Consider the following 21,250-nt stretch of genomic DNA (forward strand, 5'->3'; position numbering starts at 1 on the left):
GTAGGTTTGTTAGTAGGTGTTAAAATTTTTACTCCTTGTCTTGGTCTTCTCTCCCTACTGCCTGTGCAACAGTAGCTTGCCTTGACTTCCCTGATTAGCAGTGCTGTTTCCTGGCCAGCAGTGTTTAAATATGTGAGTTTGATTTGGGTGAAAACTAACTGTTGAATTCAGGATCAGATCACAGGACAGGGTCAAGATACAGAATTTACTTTGTGTCTAAGTAAATCTGTAAATGTATTTAATTAAGTAAACAGAGAAGATACTTTGCTCAGTTTTAAAGACACTGCAGTTGTCCAGGTTTTTTTGATTTTTTTTTTTTTTTTGTTCCCCCGGTGAAGTCATGGGAAATAAGTAAGATTGAAAACTTCTGATTAAAGAATAAATATAAAATAGTTCAAAACTCCTTCAAAGCAAGACATATACAGTTGTATGAGGGCACAAAATGAAAAGAGCTCAAATTAAAATAGGATTTGTTAGCTGCAAGAAATTAAGTGCTTTTGGTTATTAAATATTTGTAAGTACTATTTCCCATGCCGCTTTGTCAGTATACCTCTTTATAGCTGTTCTCATATGAAACCCCAAAGGTTTTATAAAAGTGTGGCTTTTTCTATCAGGTGTTACAGAGAACCAGGGAGCTGTTGGCCATGGCCAATGACCATTGTCGTTTTGGTCAGTGACAATGCTTTGTTACTTTTATGCATTATGATCACTGACGGACTTTTAAAAGACAAGTATTCTTCATGTGACCAAGTTGAAAGCCTTAATTTAGTGATGGTGGGAACAATTACATCTTTTTCTTTAGAAAGTTAATAAGTTGAAACGTGTTCTTTTCTATTTCTTCATAAGGACATCAGGTATATAGTCTGCATAAGTCAAGCAAGCTCAGATTTGTGAGGAAACAGCAGAGGGCAACTGGAAAAAATTTGGCTTAAGTGGGATTAAAGAATTGGATTTACAGTTCCTATTTCTGTATATTTCTCTTCCAAAATAAAAATGGTGTTAGTATTAAGTAGGAGCTCTGTTTTAAGGTACAAAGTTTCATGCTTAATATTTCCACTTTTTTGTGGGGAAAGGGTGAATTCATCTAATATGGAGAGTATCAGAACGTGGAGGATGGCAAACGTGGTAGAGAGTAAGGCCGAACTGAAAGCAGTAGTAAGACCAGACTGGTAGGCAGTCTTGAGATTAAAAACCTCCCACCTGTGGCTGTCAGACCTGGGGTCTTGTGGCAGTTTGCTGTGGCTGGGAAGAGGGAGAGTTGAGGAGTCACTTCTGAGAAGCCTTCAGCATTGCCCTGGTAATGTTCCTCATGGCAGCATTAATTTGATTTCTTTGTGCCGCTTTTCCTCTTCTGAGCAAAACTTGGGCACCTGCTTTAAGAGTTCAATTGAATTGCAGACTGGGTGAGGAGCTAGAAATGGAAATCACATCGCATTGCATGGAGGAAAGAAAAGAAATTTAAAGGTTGCAGTGGGGTGCTTTGTAACCTAAGGCAGAATTGCATATCTTGCATATCCTCATGAATCTACTTTTACCAGGTTTTTGGGCTGCACTTGAACATGTTGTAATGTGGTATAGACTACACAAAAGTGTATGTTTCTCAGGGAAGGGAATACATTTAGAAATGAACCTTTTCAGAGTGAGTTAATTCTTTTTGAATGTAAGTTCTTTCCTGTGGTTTCCATTGTGAGGAGTTAAGTGTTAAACACTAAGAAGTAGTATTAAAGAGAATAATGAGCTGTACAGGTAAAAGGGATCTAGTAGAGAAGCAAGAATTACAAGGTGGTGCTGTTATCTAGGAAGTTATTGCTAGAGTAGTGAGATTAATGAACATGGCTTCCCAAATTTTTTCCTTTGTGGTCCTACCAGTGTAACACTTGTCCTTCCTGATGTAGCATGCCAAGGTCCTCATCGCGTATCTAGGCTTTTTGAATACCTTTCATTTTGTTCCTGCATCGCCTGAGTGTCTCTGAAGTGTCATGAGCTCTCTGATGTTTCTGACAAAATTGTCCTCCCTTTCTTCCCTCATCTACCAGCTGTTTGGTTGGGAACAGGCAGCTGCAGCTGTGTGTGCAGTGCAGGGATTTATGAGCTGGTTGGCTGTCCGTGTGTTTGGTGTGCGTCTGTGTTTGTGTTGTATTTGACTGCTGAATTTTCACGAAACATAGAATCCTAAAAGTGTTAAGTTCCTAAAACTTTCTGTCGATATTGGCTTAAGTTAACCAGTGAATTTGTAAGCAATAGGAGGATGGGGCGGGAAATGAACTGTTTAATTACATAACTCTCATTTCCTTGGGAAGCAAAACCAAAAGTTACTGAATGAACCTACTTTTTTTTTTTTTTATGGCAATAAGAAGAGAGAGGATTTAGAGCACTGCTTCATATAGGTTGCGTGAAAACTATGTCTAATTGCAGATTTCCAGAATCCAGAAAGGGAAACAAAAGATCAACGAGCTGCATGCAGTGCTTAGGTAGGAGTAGCGTATGTATGGCTCATAGGTTGAATCTTGCCTAGAGAACAGTTTTATCTTGACTTCCAAGTTACCTGGGATGTTTGGGTGTCGTTGCAGCATGTACTAGAAGGATAGAAGATGCCACAGAGGCAGAGGTCCACAAGTTAGCGCTGACCTGAATTGGCCGAAGTGCTTCTCAATCCAAGTTGGTGCAGCCAGGGCAGGAGTTGAGCAGCAGTATTAAATAAAGCCTAAACATAAGAAGCCATGTTTTGTACTTAGGCCCACTTATAAACACATTTGTCAAACGTAGGGTGGATCAAATGTCGGGGTATCAGATTTGATCAGCCACATGGAATCTATTTAATGCTGTCATATTCTCATTCACTGTCTGTAGTGGAAACTATACAGTGAGTGTTACCTGTTACTTATTTTTTTATTGTCATTTTAGGGATGATTCTGTGCATTATGTGCTGATGACAGTAAAACTTTGTACACCATCATCACTGTAGTGTTATCTGTTGAAATAAAGCAAGCTGTTAGGTCTCCATCACCTTCTAGGTAATAGAATGGGTTACCTTAAAAAAAATAAAAATCTAACCTCTAATGCTCTACAGACTTCTTTTTGACAAGCTCTCTGTGGGCTCAGTTGAAACCATCATACTTGATGTAAGAACAGCTGATGTATTCAAAGTGAAATTCTTATTGAATTCTGTTTGTTTTTAATGCTTTTTTGCAAATGGGAATTCTTGGCATTCAAGGTGGGCATGCAGGAAAGCAAACAGAGTTGCTGATGAAAAATGTTGGCTTATATTACTGCCCATCAAAATACAGGGGATCTACAAGGGAGGAAAGTCTTGCTGTCTTCCAGACAACTTTCAACTGCTTTTACCATTAGGTCATATTTTCTTTTCACCTTATTTCCAGCCTGATTCAATTACACTTCTTCCAGCTTTTGTAATGCATGATGTGAGGGATCTACAGCTGATATTCTCAGGTTTTTTTCCTGAATATTGCCAGGTTTTGAACTGCGTAAAGCAAAGGTCTGATGTTCATATGTAAAACTAAATGTGCACCTGGGGACTGAAGTAGATTTCAAGTCAGCATTCAATCCTTGCACTTCTTAATTTTTGATTATTTAACTCTTGGATGTGGGAGATACTTTCTGATTTTTTTGTGTAAATCTGTCTCCAGAGTGAGGTGGAGAAGCTTTGGGCTGGTTTTGAAAGTTAATGAAGACAGAAAATGAGTGTTGAGTTTGTGAACCAATAGGTCACACTCTGCAGAGGAGCACCTTCTTTGATGTGGAGTGGTAGTTTCAGTATGATTGACACACATCTTACAGGTATTTTTGTTTTGTGGTCTAAAATAAGCAGTTTTCCTATTAACTGGGTTCTTTTGAAATATAAATTCTTTGTAGTAATTTCCCTTTGTATCAGAAACTATGTGAAATATGAGAAATCCAGTTACTGATGCTATTGCTGTGAGTATATTTTTCTTAGAATTTAAGTAACTAAAATTATTAAAATGTACACTTTCAAAGTAAATCATACACAGAAGTCCATAGATCATCAATCACTGAAAAAAAAGAAATATTTCTCAGATTACTTTCTGTTGTAAAACTTTGCTCTAGAGTGGTGGTTCAGTAGTGTTAAGTAATAACTGTAGGAATTAGCTAAAACTCATACTAACTTTTCATCCCTTTTTTGCTATCAACTTTTGTTAATGACATCTTTCTTTCTATATCCAGAGCATTAGATAGCACCATACCTTGCTTGGCAATGTATATTTAATCTTCTTGTCATTTACAGTGAAGGAACAATTCTTGTAGCTGCTGGTTCTCTTTCCATTCTTATTTTAAAATATATCCACAGGTTTTATATCGGTCAGATTCGATCCATCTATGCTGAATGTTTTTTGTTGCTAGTTACAGTTACTGTGTTTCTCCATTTCCACTAGTAAGACGCTTGTGGTTTAACCCCAGCGGGCAACCAAGCACCACGCAGCTGCTCACTCACTCCCCCTCACCCAGAGGGATGGGGAGGAGAATCAGAAAGGAATGTAAAACTTGAGGGTTGAGATAACAACAATTCAATAGGTACAGCAAAAGCCGCGCATGCGAGCAAAGCAAAACATGGAATTCATTCACCGCTTCCCATGGGCAGCAGGTGTTTGGCCATCCCCCCCAGGGAAGCCGGGCTCCATCACGTGTAACAGTTACTTGGGAGGACAAACGCCATAAAGCTGAATGTCCCCCCCTTCCTTCTCCTTCCCCCAGTTTATATACTCAGCATGACATCGTGTGATATGGAATACCTCTTTGGCCAGTTGGGGTCAGCTGTCCTGGCTGTGTCCCCTCCCAGTTCCCTGTGCCCCTCCAGCCCTCTTCCCTCGCCAGGCCCAAGAAACTGAAAAGTCCTTGATTTCGGATAAACATTACCTAGAAACAACCAAAACCATCAGCGTGCTGTCAGCACTGTTCTCACATCAGAGCTAACACACAGCACGGTACTACTGTTAAGAAGAGAACAACTCTATCCCAGCTGAAACCAGGGCAAAGAGTTATCTGAAGTGGTATTTGACTGAGAACAATGTAAAATAAAGAATTTGCTAATCTTTTTTTAAAAGTGCTAATTATATTTCAGTTGTCAGTTAGGGAAAGAGAAGTGTGTGGTTATTCTGAGTGGAAAGAACACTGAGATGATATTATTTTCATGATGGGGTGAGAAGATCCCTGAGAACCTCTCTGTGACATAGCTTAGAAAATCCATGCTATCTCCATTTCATTTTGGCTTCTGTAAGCCCATGGAGATACTTCCATTTATTTCATTGTGTGTAGGATCAGATGCAAAGTTTGTTTAAAAACCAGAAATGGCTATGCTGTTCTTGATTAATTATTAATTGATCAGTGTCATTGGTTCAGTTGATTACAAATATAATTAAATATTTTCCATGTGGAAAGTTTTAATGCTTGTCATTACTTTTATGGTTGGATAACAACAAGCAAAATACTCTTAAGTCAGGGCAGGTAAATGACCTTATCCTTAGGCTAAGAAATTACTAGGTAGCAATAATTTTTAGTGGTGCTAGCAGAGAAGACAGCCTTTGCAGTAGGAGTTTGTATTATAAAACCAGAATGTTGATTTTGAACTTTTACTCTTGAAAACTTCTGGTCTTGAACACATCTGCTGCTAATTTAATCTGATACTTACTTTTCTTATTAGTGGGTTAGACAGTAAATAATTGTTCTTTATTCACATGCTTACATCCACCATCTGTTGTGGTTTTTTGCCAGGTCCAAGAGTCTTAGTACATTAAATCACTTCTCACATGTAACCGTTTTTATTGACTTCTTTTGCCTTTCTCTGTGACTTCTGTGGTTTTACTTTATTCTCTGAGGTAGGACAGAGAAGACATCAGAATTCAACAAAATATACAGGATGTGGGCGCATAATAAGTATATAAAATAACAAATTTTATTTTTTTTAAACTTGCTGTGTCTTTCCTAATGAATTCAAATGTTGTTTGCTTTTTAGTTTGCTTTGCAACTATTTCCAAGCATTCAACGTTAAACATTTCATTTTTTATATATGCAATATTATTTGTAGGCTAAAATGGTGAAAAAGGATACTAAAGGAGTCCAGAGGCGATTTTATACCATGAGTGAGGATGGGCTAATGGGTGTATGTAACCTTTTTGGAGAAACACCATACTGATGCCAGCTGTAGAGTTGCTGTTTTGTGAAAGTCTTTTCAGCTTTATTTTCCTTTCCAGTTAGCTGTCTGTCCATCTAAAACCAGATTCTTCCTTAAATTCAGTTCATGGTAGGAGGCAGTTTTTAAAGGATTAGATTTGTTGGTATCTGTAAGCCAGAACGCTTTCATTATAGTTGTCTTTTAGAATGAATTTATTGTATGTTATATGAAACAGCTTAGCGTAAGAATGGGTTTCATAAGCATCTTGTGTTCATAGCAAAAGCATTAGTATTTCCACATGCTTTGGAGATGTCAACATTAACTGTGTTAGGCTTTATCACTTGTATCCTGTTTTGCATTTCTGCACCGTAACACCTCTACTTTACGCATTTGCTGCACAGCACTGTTTTTCCCTTCTCATTTGACGGTCTTGCCTGCTTGAGGCAGGTGACCAGCCTCACCTGTGATCTGTAGGTTGACTATGGCTGTGTCTGATGGGAGTCACAGAGCAGGAGTGAAGGAGCTCTGCTGAAATGGATGTGCTTTGCCACTGCTGTGCATGGGCAGCAGCCGCTGCCCCTCTGTAATTCGGCAAGGTGGGCTCTCAAGGGCTGTAATGAATGCTGCACTGCTGGTTGTGCTGCTCAGCCTGTGTGGTGTTGTCATTCTGCACTGGAATTTCATGGGTTTTTCAAGTGAAAAAATAGTTGTCTAACGTTGAATGGAATGTTAGGTGAACGTTTATTGAAAGTAGTCCAAGCTTATGAAAGTGCTATTTAAAATACAATCCTCAGCAGGAAAGTAATTCATCATGTAAAACTATGTTCCAAAATGCACTCCCGTTGAGGAAGACTTCTGTGATACCCTGTAGTGTTCTGCTGCTGCTACTAACATGGATTTGTTGCTGAACTGAAGAATAATGTATTTTATATGCAGTAGCCTAAATTGCACCACAGTATCAATACTGGAACTGAGTCCGTGTGTGTGTTTGTTGAAGGGATGGAATGCACCGTCACTGAGTGTGTGGGATGATGCCAGGCAGGGGAGCAGTTAGTAAGCTGGAGGGCAGGGCTGCTGTCTGACAGGCACTCAGCAAGATGAAAGAATGGGCTGGAGGGAACCCCATGAGCTTCAACACAGGCAAATGGAAAGTCCAAGTTCACGCAGCGCTGCAAGCTGTGGCCAGGCTGGCCAGGAGCAGTTGCACAAAAAAACCTGAGGGTTCTGGTGAACAGCAAGCTGAACGTGGACCAGCCGTGTGCATCCAGCCGTGTTAACCCAGTGTGAGAGAGACTGACAAACTGAAGACTCCAGCAGAGTGCTGCGAAGGTGTGCTCTCCTCACACGAGGAGAGGCCTAGGGAATATGTTTGTGTAGTCCAGGAAAACCTGAAGGGGACTCACTGCAGCCTTTTGCTCTGTAAGGGGATCCAAGAAGTGGACGTGGTTTCTCCAGGTGCACCATGACAGCACATGAAGCAACGGGATAATCTGACTGCCTGTAAGGAAGAAGTGCTCCCAGTGAGAAGGGTCACACCTTCCCTGCTTTCCCCTAGGAACCGGTGGTGCCTGGAGATCAAGGGATCGTGGTCCTTGCAAAACTTTTGGTTGGTTGAGGCCCAGAGGAACCTCCTGTAAAGGTGGTCCTGCTCTTAAGTCTCTGGGAGCGCCAAAGGTCATTCCCAAGCTAAATCACTCTATGATGATGCCTATGTTAAATTTCCTAGCCAATTATTTTCAGCATCTGGTAGCGGAGTTTCAACTAAAGTCCAACCGTAGTAAACTTTTAATTTTGAATTGTACTACTTTCATAAAGACATAAAATACTACAGTTTAATCAATACAAAATTCAGGTGGTGCTTTATCTTCTTTGATGTACAACTTTTCATCTTTTGGGTGTGATAGTCATCTTGGCAAGTAGAGATTTGATATGCAAAATATGTGTCTTAAATTGAGAAAATTAAACTTCACCAGGTGTTTCAGCTGTCTCTGTAAAACATCTAGCCATTTTACTTGTGCTAAATGTTTGAATTATTTAGATTTTAGGGCCACTAGGTGGTCCTTCTTGCTCAAGAAAATTCAAATGTTTTGTTGAGTGTGCAGTTCTAAAATTACTTCATCTTTCATGATTTTGCATTTTACTTCCATTGCATGAAATTATGAAAAGCTGTATGTCCCCAGGGGTTTTTTTTTGTATTCTCAGATTACATTTTGGGTAAAGTATTATGTAGTTTTAGATGCAAACTCGCTTAAAACTTTGCACTGTTAAGTAGGAGATCATGTTCGTAGTCAAGATGAAATAGAATTAATAATACTTTGTATCTAAATCAAACTTAAATTTTAATTAACTATAAAAGTATGGTGGACTACTGCTATATTAAAATCATTTACTTTAAAGTAACATTTAAAGACTAAAATTTAAGAGAATTTAAGATCATACTGATGACCTTTGGGGTTTGTGGGCTTACTGACACAAAACCAGTCTTTTCAGACTGAAATACTAAATTAGCAGGTGATGTCTTCCTGTCATGCAAAATGTTTTTGTATTTTCAGTTTAGTTTCTTTCAATGACTAGGTTATTCAAAGCTGAGAGACTTCTTGGGAGTTGGAAAGACAGAAAAACTTGTGTGTGTTTGTTAATCTGTGAGTAAAAGCAAGGTGTCAATAACGTATTAATTCCACAGTTTTGACGAGGACTAGGGAAAAAAAAGAATCTGTGCACGTCACATGAGGGTAATAATTCATGTGTTTAATAAACAGGTTAATTTAAAAGATAAGATATACTTTCTTCAACTTTATTTTCAGAGCATGTAGATCACTTGATATATTTTTATTTAATAGTTGATTTCCATTCAAAAGCAGTTTGGAAAAAGTGATAGATTAATCACCTATTAAATGAGGAATATAATTCAGCATTTTCTAACAAAATAAAAAGGAAAAAAATTCTGAATAAATGCATGTTAAAATTTATAAATTTATTAGATGGCCTTGTGGTCAATAAAAAGTAACATGACAATTAATGTAAAGCCTTTATTTAGTAGAACACCATCACATTTTAGCATCTAAGCGATTGAAAAAAGATATCTATCTTTAGAAAACAATAGGTAGTGATGCAAAATCCAAACTTAGTATTTTATGGTATTTCAAGCTGGTAGATTTCACTGAGGGCAGTATATAACTAAAATCTAATGCTTGCTGTTCTTGACTCGGTAATTTCTAGGTGAATCTTTGTTTTTAAATAACTGTCTAGCATCTGTGTAATGAAAAAAAAAAATTTTCCCCAGTAATTTTTCTTCTTTCTTCACTGCTGAATTTAAGTCTACTGGGGGAAGAAGATACAGGGAGGAGTTTCAGGCACTCAGTTTCTGTTTTGCAACTACTTCAAAGAAGATTGTAATCTTCTTCCAACGTTTGTTTTTTTTAACGCCATGTTGTCCTAAAGCTGGATTATTTTGTTTATTTAGTTTTCATTATGTTTTCCTTCCAAAAAGGATATTTTCCAGCTGCTAGAATGCACTGAAAAGAGGCAGTTGTTACATTGCTTTTAGAACTGGGTTTTGTAATGGTGACAACTGTACAAAAGTCATGGGATCCTCAATCTCATTGGTACTTGATTTCCCTTTCAAAAGTACCTTTGAGGCTTATATTTCATGTTACTGGATATGAAAAAAAAGGTATGATGATATAAAATGAGGATTCTTTTTAAGTTCATACCTCATAGGCATTTAATTTTATTTATAGAAGAGTTATGTTTTACTCCATTTATTTGATCCTTTCCCCCCTCTAATATATGCATTTCCTACAGTTACTTCTTTAAAATGTAAATTTAAGTCCAAATACAGGTGTCTTAAAACTTTTACACCACCATCTGTTAGTGTTATAAATTATGGGTTTTAAATACTAGTTGATGTTATATCATAATATCCTTTATTGTGTGGCATAATTCCTTTATTATGGAATGAAGGAGATAATATATTTCCACATTTTTGAGATGGAAAAGTTTTGTTATCTAAAGCTTGTTTTAGTGTGTGATGCAGTGTTTGGAGCCCAGTACCGATTAATGCATATGGAATAGATGTTTTGTGAGTTCTGGGAACTGTCTGTTCTGTATTTTTATGGGGTTGTAGAGAACTGGGTATGAAAACCTGTGAAAAAGGCAGTTCCCTTCAGTTCTGTATTCATACATGTGCAGGCTGGTGGTGTTGGCGGAGAAGGGGTTAGTGGGCGTTGGGGTATGGCCTGTCTTAGCCATAGCTTGGTGTAGCCTGCAATTTAAGGTTTGACTGTGGAGTGTGTCTTTCCAAAACATATTTTTTTAAAAGAAAAGAGGATTGTGAATACTGTAAATGTATTCCATATAAAGTAATCATAATAAAAGGAACCCTGCTCTTCTAAGACTTTCTAGATACCATTAAAAAAATGCCTTCAGTAGTTTGTAACTGCCATACCTCCTTCTGCAAGGCTTAGAAATAGGTTTTTCATGTCCCATCCCGGTGTCACACCTTCCTCCTTCAACAGGGTTGACTGAATGTTTTGTCCTTCCTTTGTGGATTCCTTCGTTGTCCTCACTAGGTATATTATGTATCAGTGTTTTGTTTACTAGCTGTAATTATAATGTTAATATGTTTTTTATTAAAATGCAAACTAAAGCTTAATATTTCTAGCACCAGTTTTATTGTTCTTGTATAAATGTCTCAAATTCTATACAGCTGTTTAATTAAAAAAACACCCACTTCTAAAGGAGAAATTCCAGGTAAACTCAACCTTTAGTAATGGGCTTTCTTTTTTTACCATGGAATAATAATATTGGTTTGGCATTCTATTATGTAACAAATATTGTTGATATTTTGAGAATTCTGTAGATGGTGGTTCCCTCAGAACAGGAAATTATGTTTTATGCTTGGGAAATCTTAGCGTGGCTTCAGTTACTTTGCTTGCATTTGCAATTTCATCTGTATAAACCCTATGTAAAACTCTTCAGACTGCACCATCATTACATTTATTTTCTCCAAAGGATATAATGTGTTAATTGAAAACTTGTTAAAGAAATCTTGTGCATTTTTATTAAATTACATGGGTTTACAGCTGTTTCTTTTACACTGTTTATAAGCCTTATTAAGGAGCTAAATATGTTTCACTTGTTACTGTTTTCTAATGATTTATTTCCACATAGGTGGAGAACGAACTTGTGGTGTGCATGAGCTAATCTGCATTAGAAAAGGTAAGCGATGGTTTGTAAAAGTGAACTTCTTAGCTTGAGATTAGTACTGGTAGAGAAATCTACTACCTAATGTTACGATCTTATGTTTTCTGGATCTTAGTGTTGCAAAATATTTTGGTGCTGACACTGTCAATGAAAAAAAGAAAGAAAAAAAAAAAGTGTGAAATTCAAAAATAAAATTTTATTTTTTACAAGAAGGAAAAAACGTGCTTTTCCGATTTTCACTGAGTTACATGAAAGTTGTTAATGATCAGCTGTGATAGGAAACCACAAAAACTTTGATCTCTGCCTTGTCTAGACGTTTGTAGGGTAATTTGATTTTTAGTAGTAATAGAAAGTTGTGGGGATAGTTTAAACAGCTGATGGGCTGGCAATCTCCGCTTGTGTTTTCAGTTGAAATCCTAATGACTCAGACTTTTTTGAAAACAACCGTGTCAGTAATGAAGCCAGTAATTGACAGCATGAAACAGAGCTGTGCTCCAAGGAGGACTTCTAGAGGTTTAAAGCTGAGCTACAGTAACTGAAGTTGGAGTTTGACAGAACAGCTCAGCTGATATATTGCCTAGATACAGTTCTGTTTTCTGTCCCTTTTGCCAGCCCTACACTCCTTTTTGCAGCATTGCTGTTGAATCTCTGTGTTCTGATCTGAAAGCTAATAATAACCGTGATAAAACAGTAGTTTCTTCAAGGATTAGTTCCTTCAATTGACTCAACATTAGCTCAGAAGACTCTCACTCAGCACTTTCAAAATGAAAGGAATAAGAAAGTGTGTTGGGAGAGGAGGAAGACTGCAAGACTTTTTTGACAACAGCCAAGTGTTAGACTGGCTCAATAGTATTGTCAAACCACATCATACTTGGTAGCAATACATTTTGTTTGGCCTCTGAGTAGAGCTTAGTTTCCATTGCATTCACTTAAAGGTTTTGGTAAAATCAGGGGTTTTTTAACATGTCCCCTTAATATCTCCTAACCTCAGAATTAATTCTACTGGTTAAGGTTAAAAATAACTTAATGATCACAAGCCACCTTTTTCAAATATCTTTTAAAAGAATAATTGAGTGTTGTGTGTGGTTTGACAGTATTGTAATTAAAAACAATTTTCAGCTTTTTTAAACTGTAAATTTCATTCTTGCTTTTTTTATTACTACTTTGTAATTTTGGAGGGGAGGTTACTTTTTCCTTTTTATGATTTGGTGGTATTTTTGTTCTCCATTGTTTTTTAAAAAAACTTCTTTATTGCTGCCTCTGTTTTTCCATTGATGTACAAGCTGGTACACACAGTGCTCTGGTAATACACTCTGTTTTTCTTTCTGAATTATGAAACTCATTTGGTTCAGGAAGCCTGCTTGATAAAGTTTCAAAATCTATTAATCTTGCTTATCCCTATTTATTTTAGGGTACTGTAGTGTTTTTAAGAAACAATAGTTTTTCTGCATTCTTGGAGGCAATGTTGTAGGGTTTTTAATGTTATTGCTGGGAAGCTAAATTGAAAAGATGTACTTTTGGTTTTTTAATGTTATGTTATGCCTGAACATCAGATCCTAAGCTCTGCTTGTCATTGATACGATATGATAAACAGTTGCATGGAACCAACGTTTTAGTATTGGTGATTATAAATTAGCCTAGGGTTAAGTGTGATTAAAAGAGTGCCTCTCTTTGTGCCATTTATGCCTGCAATATGCTGGGTTCCTTTATTCTTCCTATGAGTTTTCATGTGTATCGTGTGCCCCTGCGCCTAGCCATGTTACCGATACATTTTCCCTTGCGGTGTGTGGAGCAGGTGCATTCTTCTCCGTCCTCTCTCCCCGCTTGAGGTGTACATATAAAGCAGAAAGTGCTTGCCATCGTATCCCTCATCTTCCAGTTGTGTAGTGTTTTGGTTACTTTATCTAAGACTTTACTCATCTGATATGCATTCAAGATGTTTTTATGGTCTGACCAGTGGCCAGGCTCCTAAGGGTTGCTTTATTTACCTGTTGTCCAGGCCTGCTTGTTTGCCAGGATCAGAGTGCATGCTCAGGATCCCGTATTGTCCTCCTCTAAATAGGACCGCCTTTCCAAGTTGGGAATTCCTGGCTGCCAGCAGTCTGGAGCTGATCAAATCAGACCTTCCAGCTCTGTCCTTAATGCCACTGGGTACTTGTTTCAAGCTTATTTCACAGGATTGAGGTGAAACGTTTTGTGGGGTAGAGGTCTTCCTCTTCCCCATCTCTTGGCTGTGCTGTGCAAGCCAAGCCGTTTTTCCATCTGTGAGCTCACTGTAGAAGTTTGATGGACAAATTAAATACACTGACCCGTGGATATGTCCTTGTAGTCTTGTCTGGTGCTAGGTAAGTTTGCACTGTCCCCCTCTCCTTTTTCGCTGGTGTCTGTGTGACTGTGGCGCCGGGAGAGCACGCCCTGGCACTCCCAGCGTTTCACTCATTTTCATCGCAGGCTGTCCATGGGGCTCTGAGGATGTGGTGTGGTGTTTGACAAAATGGTTCCGCATTTGCCATTTGTCTGAAAGCCTCTGATGCTTTCTGTAGAGTGCCCATGTGGAACTCTGGAAGAAAGATCAGTAGTAAATAGCCAGCTTAAGTAACTAGAGATCTTAGAGACGTCCAGTGTACATTTGTGCGTTGCTTGTCCATCCATCTTTCTCATAGTCCTTCCAAGTATGTTGTTGAGAAGCAACTAATATGAAAGTGTTGTTCCTTCTCACTTGTCCTGTACTGAATCGTGAAGAGGGAAAAGCAAGAAAGCATGAGTCTTGTATGAATAATGCACAGGAAAACTTTCCGGTTTCAAGTGATGGAATGTAATTAGAATTTATATGGAGTTTATACAACTTGAAGAAAAGCTGTTGCTGGTGATTAACACACTCCTAAATTGTCTTTTTCTTGCCTGCCCATTCATTTTTGCCAGGGAAGTAGGTACCTTGGTGTATCAGATGATGAAATGTGGAAAGGGACCAGAAAGGTCTGCTGGGCTATGTGTGACCACACTGTTTGGCTCAGATTCTTTAATGAAAATATCTATATATGAAGTCATAAATGTAAATACAAAACCCAAAGCTTAAAAAGGAAGCATCTGCTCTGAGAATATTCAGCTGTTAAAATGAAAATAATTGGAAACTTCACATTTTTTGTAAATTTTGCATTTCTCAGATTAGTCAGAAGTATGGCTAAAAAAAGTTTTTTGGTTTTTTTTATGTTTGTTATCTTCAGGTTTTTAGGTACTCTAGGCTGCAATATTGGGACTGCAAATAGTTGTGTTTACATTTAAAACAGTTGTGTTTTCATTCAAAAGCATCATTAAAGCATCTTTGATGTTAACAATGCTTCCACTGAAATAAATAAAACTAATTAGGTTGGTAGATTTATCTGAAGCTTTCTAAGACTCAAAGATTTGCAAGTAAAGTTGTAATGCGCTTATTCAACATCTGAGGTTATCTGAACTCTAGTGTAAATATGATACCACGACAGTATCAATACAGAACTCACAATTGCTTGGTTAGCAAATCTCTAGCACAGGGCCTGCTCTCATGTCATATGGTGATGTTATAGCTCCACAGTTGCCCAAGATATACTGTGGTGGGTCCGCTTCTAGTATGCACAAGAAAGCTCACAGTATTTTTATAGTATTTTGCATGTTCAGTTTCCTTTCAGCAGATTCATACATTTTTGAGAAGAATCTGCGGAGAGCTGATAGGGAGTAAGATGACTGATAGGTTTTTCTGGAAAGCCTTGGAAACTAATTTATATGTGTTTTTAAATAGAGGCTGCTTCTAAATGCATAAATATGGGGTTTGAGTGTCCTGAAAATGTGCTGTTTTGTGGCACACAAAATTAGATGTTATGTAACATCTAATAGCTGCAAAATACAGAATAAGTCACCTTGCAGCTGCACAAGAACTGTAAAGAAGTATCATCAGTTACAGACTTTTGGTAATACAGCACTGGAATTTGTGACTCCTGTGTTTAACATAGCTAAATGTTAGTTGAACTGTTTGTGTGATTTTGTATTTACACATTGTTGAATTGAAAAAGGAAAAAGATACTTTTGCTTTTATTATAAATGAACTTCTTGTTTACTTCTATTATTTAATGCAAGTTTGTTTTATGTACACAGACATACTCAAAATCTTACTTCTTGTCTGACAATACAAATTGAATATTTGGCTAAGGAAAGAAGAGTCCTGTTTATTTAGTAGTGACTGAGTCATTTAATTCAGTGACTTAGGGTTCTTGACAGTAGAAGGTGACAGACAGGGGTTTCCTGAAATTACCCAGTTAAAGGATTGCCTTTTTGCTGGCTGTTTTCCTAACACAGAGATGTTCTTGAGAGAATCATGGGAGTTGTGTTAAGTTGTTCCTTTGGTTATTTGCTACGTGTATAACAGAATTTAGGGAAATTGAGATCAGAGTTCAGAAAACTATATCTTACTTCGGCTATGTAGTGCGCTGTAGCTAGGCTGCTAGTCTAACGTGGCTTTTGTTAGATGTGCTAATATTTTAATTAAGGGTGTCTTCAGGTTCTGTTTGTATAGATGAGACAGACTTGTGATGAGTGTGTACTATACTGAGTTGTAACTGAACAAGCCCCCTCTAATATATTCTGATATGTGTAATACTGTATGACATGAAAGTGACATTAAAGAACAAAATGTACGGTCATATTATTTTTAGGTCTCTTTCACCTTTTGTTGTTTATGTATTTTTGAGGTGAAGCAAAATGGTACTTCTAACTCAGCATTGTATTTTTTAATTAATTCATGGATATGTGGATTGAGTATCTGGGTAAGGTTCAAGTTGCACAGATTTTTAAAAATTATCTTTTAGCCCTTTTTTCTTTTGCAAGCTGTTCTTTCTATTGTTGTGGCAGTCTCGCAAACAAAGGAAATTATTCAGCAAACTGCCTTTGTGACTAATAATGGAACAGAAGTGCTCTTTAATATGCAAAAGAAGGAAGTTGCAAAGAGACAATGTCTTTGGCTGACAATGAAAAATGTCACTTGTAATAAAATTTTGAAAAGATAAGAAGGTATGAGTTCTTGTTTTGTCAGAATATGTTTTAAGTAGAGCCATGTCCTCTTTAATGTGCTGGTCAACTATCCTTATCCATTTGCATGTATCTGAATGTTAAGTTGCCGACTGCATTTAATTCAAACGGAAAAAATTCATACTTATTCATGAGTTTCATTTTACAAGTAGAAACATTATTTTATTCAAAGTCAACTGAGTCTGATACTCAAATTATATTACAGTTTTTATGATAGTCAACACTAAGTAAGGGCCTCTGAAAAAGAAACAAAATAATTTTCCCCTTTTTTCTCTGCTCTGGTTTTTCATCAAGCAAAAGGTGATACCACAGGTGGTGGCAAATTTCTTTAAATTAGGTAACCTCACACTAATGTAAAATATTATACGTTGTTTCTACTCATTTAAGGGTTAAGATGTGGACAGTGCAAAGTAAAGTGCATTTTCTCTTTTTACAGAGATACAGATAAAAACTTCATTAAAAAGTATACACAATTAAAGCTACTCTTATAATGTAATCGATGTGTTCATAGTTGTGCTGTAGTTAATTTTAAATAGACAAACAGATATTTTTTTTCCAGGCTAGAAGAAATTTTGTGTCCTTAACCCCATGAGTGCTAAACTTAATAAATCTGGGAGATACTATCCAACTATGGCTCCGTATTTAAAAAATGAAAGTAATAATGTTAGAATTAACAACACCAGAATATATACTAAGTTTTGCACTCTGTTGGAAAGCTAATCTGTATACATTTTGGACTAGAGAAAATAAGGAGTAAATATTTTTTCTTTGAGATTATTGATGCCCATGCAGGAAGCAATGTTTACTTTCTGTGTGTTCTCCTGTGTTTAGAGTCTGCTGGAAAACAGCAGCTACTGGGGGTCACGTAATTCCAACTCCCACAGTAACTCTTCTTCCATAACGAGTTTTGTGTTTAAGAACTTTGCTATATCCAAACTGGCATTTCTTCACTTAAAATGTTTGTATAATCACTTTTACTCCGGAGTACGATACACTTTGCTATGTAGCTCAGTTAATCACTGCGCTGTTCAGAAATCTGAATCCTGGATAGTCTCACACTTTGTTGTTAATTGTAGTGGCTGATAGGAAAAATGTGGTTTTAAAAGATTTTTTTATTAGATTTTTTTTTTCCCCCAGTAGTGGAGAGTTACATCATAGTAGCTATGAAGTTTTGCAAGTCTCTAGACCCCTACAGGTCTTTAATACTTTTGCACTGGCGGGATTATTCGAGTGCCATTAAAAATCTATAATCACTGCTGTTCTCTTACCCACTGTGTGGAGAATACAGTCGTGTAATATGCTATGTAATTGCAACAGATTATTGGGATTTGGGGGTGATCAAGATGATTCCATGATCTATGTCTATTCCAAGTAGCAATGCAATGCTTCCTTTGCTGTTTCTTTTCAGAGATTTCCGTTGTGAGATGGGACTTAACAGGAGATGAATTCCATGTTAGAGAGAAAAGGCACTGAGGGACTGGTAAAGCAGCAGGGGTGGCAGGCTGACAACTTCCGCAGCCCATGAGGATTTAGGAATGAAAAGATTTCTGTCAAAAGTTTAAATCTCCATCTCAGACTATGGCTTCTGTTATTCCTAAATTCTTTCTTAGAACAGTGATGTTTTGGAGCCCAGGGTCCTTTCTTTCCTGTAATTAAATTTATCTCCAGAAGACAGGTTTTTTTCAGCGTAGTATTTTAAAAGGAAAGGAATTCTGTAAATGACAATCTGCAGAGGCAATACGAGAGTTGCTGCTAAGTGTTTTTGTACAGTTCTGTATGTGACTAGTTAACTTGCTGAACCAAGTCTTTATTAATAGACACTATAATTTATGAAGTATATTGAACTTTATTTGATGTAAATATTTAGTCAATTAATTTCATTGCTCAAAATAAAATTAAATTGATTTTTAAAATTAGAATACATTCTAAACTTTCTTCCTATGTGAAGGAAGCCCTGGAATCTAGATATTAAAACATATTTTTTTCGTATTAGTCCTAATTAGATGTTAGGAAAATGAGGGGAAAAAGTTCTGATTTAGCTCTGTAGCTGTGCAGATTATCCTTCAGCCAGTGTGAAGTGACATAAACCAAATGGTAAAAATTTGCTATTATTCCTGATAACGTTCCACTGGAATAAAAGTGACAGTGGAGTTAGACCAGTGTAGCTGACATCATACAGTAATTCCAGTAAATTTTTTCACGTAAACAAGCAGATTTATTTTTTACTTAATGTTAGGTATCTGACATTTTTTATAAATTAACCTTTAAATGGCATCATGTATCGCTTCAGATAATGTAAGCTTTCTGTTTTCCCTAGTGTTACTTTGAAAGGTTTATGTATAGAACTTTTAAAGGATGTTGTTATTCCAAATAGAAAGTTAAACAAACACTTTCATCCTGATTTCATCCTGTCGGTCATTCAAAGCTTCTGGAAGGGTCATGTTAGTTAGTAATTTTATTATTTGGGAAATTCAATTGTCATTTCAGCTTTATGTTCATTTTTAGATGATTTCCATGTTAAAATTGCATGTCACAGTACTATACTCGATATAGATACTTCAGATGTTTGAAACACAGGTAGCTCATGTTGCATGTGCTTGTAATTTGTACCAGAGAATGTGTAAACGTGCTGTATAACAATGTGCAAGATGCAGGAGAAACAAACACATAGTAAAGAACATCATAAGACTAGCAGTGTATGTTAAAATAATAAGCTGACAAATGTAGCCATCAGCAGTGGGCTAAGTGAAGAAGTCTGTGCTGCAGATGAAAGGCAAAATACAGATTTGAATTGAAGGGGGTAGCATCTTTATACAGAAAGGCTTCAGTTTTAATGTTGCCTAAATTTAGCTAAAAAATTAAAAACATTAACAGAGGAGATTTAATTCTGTTTTAAGTTGAACCAAAACATTTTTCCTAATGCTTGTTTTGGCAAAACATAGAAGAAATAGGTACATTTGTAGAAAGGAATTACATAGCCCCAGTGTTTTAGATGAGAGAAAGGAGAAAGATGAATACAAAATAAAAGAGGAAGCATAGGAAATAGTTTTGGAATTTTGTCTTTTGACACTTTATTAAAATTTTGAGAGGGAATTCAGAATTCATTGTCATTGACTTTTAGCAGAAACATCAGCTAGTTGGTTTTTGTGGTGAAGTTGCTTCTGTTTTTTATATGGGAAACTATTCTATAGTAATGTCAGCTGCCACATAGAGTTTGTCTTGCTTGTAAAACAGTGCAGGTAGTCAAGAATTTAATTTTTTTAGTCTTTTAACACAATGCTGGATAAAATATTGCCCCCTGTAGGTGTAGCATTTTGTCTAGGTAAACTAGGTTCTATTCAGTTGTGATTGCTTCTTCAACTACTCCATCAAACAGGAAGATAGTAATTCAGCTAAATTAATGTGGAACTTTGTGTATTGAGTCTACCTTGTCAAAGAAAAGCTGTTTAGAAAGAGCAAAAAATCTTACTGAGCCTTCAAGTACAATTACTTACTTTTAGAGTAACTATAATAACCTATGGAATCAGTCATAAAAGAAACACATGTAAACTGACACATACGAGAATACAGTTCTTATTCCTGTAAACAGTCAGACCAAAGTATTTTAATTCTGAGCTGACTCTGAGGTATAGATAGTTTTGTTTGGTTGCTTTTTTTCTGGTATGACATAAGTTGTCTGTAAGAGATAAATATATGCTGTTTGGAGGTAAGTAATTCAAGCATGAAGAAAAGGCAATCAAGGCATGAATCTTATTTTTTGGTTCACTAACCTGTTCAGCTTTCTGAAAACATGTTAGTTTCTTATGCAAGTCAGAAAGTTGGTATGAAGCGATGAGTAGCAAAGAATAGCATTTGGGTGAAAATATTTTTGAGTTGGACAACACAGGTTATTTTCATGTAAAGTCAGGATGTAATGGTGTGAAAAATAATAACAGTAAATAATTATTCTTCAGGACTAAATACAAAACAACAGGCCTGTTTATTTAAAATAATTTCAAAGGCTAAAATAGATCAAGTTGTAAAAAAATTTAAACAAAACAAGTTACAAATAAAAACAAGCATACCTTCTTCATTTCATATGTTTTTGTGCTAGGATCTTAAAGGTAATTGAGGTTCTTTTGGCTCATACCCCCTAGTTACTTAATTTGTGCACAGAAGAGATAGTATTGCTTTTGTAAATGAATAATTCAAACATCACTAAGATAATGCTGTGGCTTTGTATATTGCTAGCTAAGTGAGCATTATGATGTGGAGTGTGCGAGCTCTGAAAATAATTGACTGGATATTAAATGTAATTGGGGGTAGGTACATATTAAAAACATTAAAAGCCTTTTAGTATGAGGATTTTTGTTGTTTTGGTGATATTTATTTGGAGATGCCATTATTTTCTGAAGAGTTTGAAATGCCTTTTGGAAAAGAAAATATGTCTAATAATAGGGAAATTTTTCTTTGAGAAAGATGCTAATTTCGTATCTAAGATGAAAAGATGGTAAGTTTCTGTGTTGTAATAATTCTAATTCTAGTGATGATGATAATAAAAGTGAATTAAAATGATGATAATGTAATACTTCTGTAATGAGTATAACTTTCTCTGCCATTTCTGTAGCTAGCAATTCAATTAGTCTTAATAACATTGTAGTAAGACATTTGTTCTTTTAATATTTCTTAAACTGTTGTATTATTATGAATTTAAAAAAATCATTTTTTAAAGAACTGAGGATAATTATGATATTTATGGAAGTAGGAAGTTTGAATTGGAAATATGACTATGAGAAAATATTGCCTTTCTACTAGTTTGTGATGGTAGAGGAAACCATTGGGAATCTCTGGGGAGTTTTA

The 21,250-nt window shown here is 36.3% G+C and overlaps 1 protein-coding gene across 3 annotated transcripts in view; it reads left to right on the top strand.

The window, feature by feature from the left end:
* The window catches only part of SYT14 (synaptotagmin 14), a 93,891-nt gene that overhangs the window by 1,962 nt on the left and 70,679 nt on the right, over positions 1–21,250 (top strand). For all 3 annotated transcript variants that reach the window (XM_040612289.1, XM_040612290.1, XM_040612291.1), the window contains exon 2: positions 11,321–11,368. In XM_040612289.1, the coding sequence (XP_040468223.1) occupies positions 11,321–11,368 (48 nt within the window). The remainder of the gene's footprint in view (positions 1–11,320; positions 11,369–21,250) is intronic.

This window comes from Falco naumanni, chromosome 12 (genome assembly GCF_017639655.2).
Source record: "Falco naumanni isolate bFalNau1 chromosome 12, bFalNau1.pat, whole genome shotgun sequence".
NCBI lineage: Eukaryota > Metazoa > Chordata > Aves > Falconiformes > Falconidae > Falco > Falco naumanni.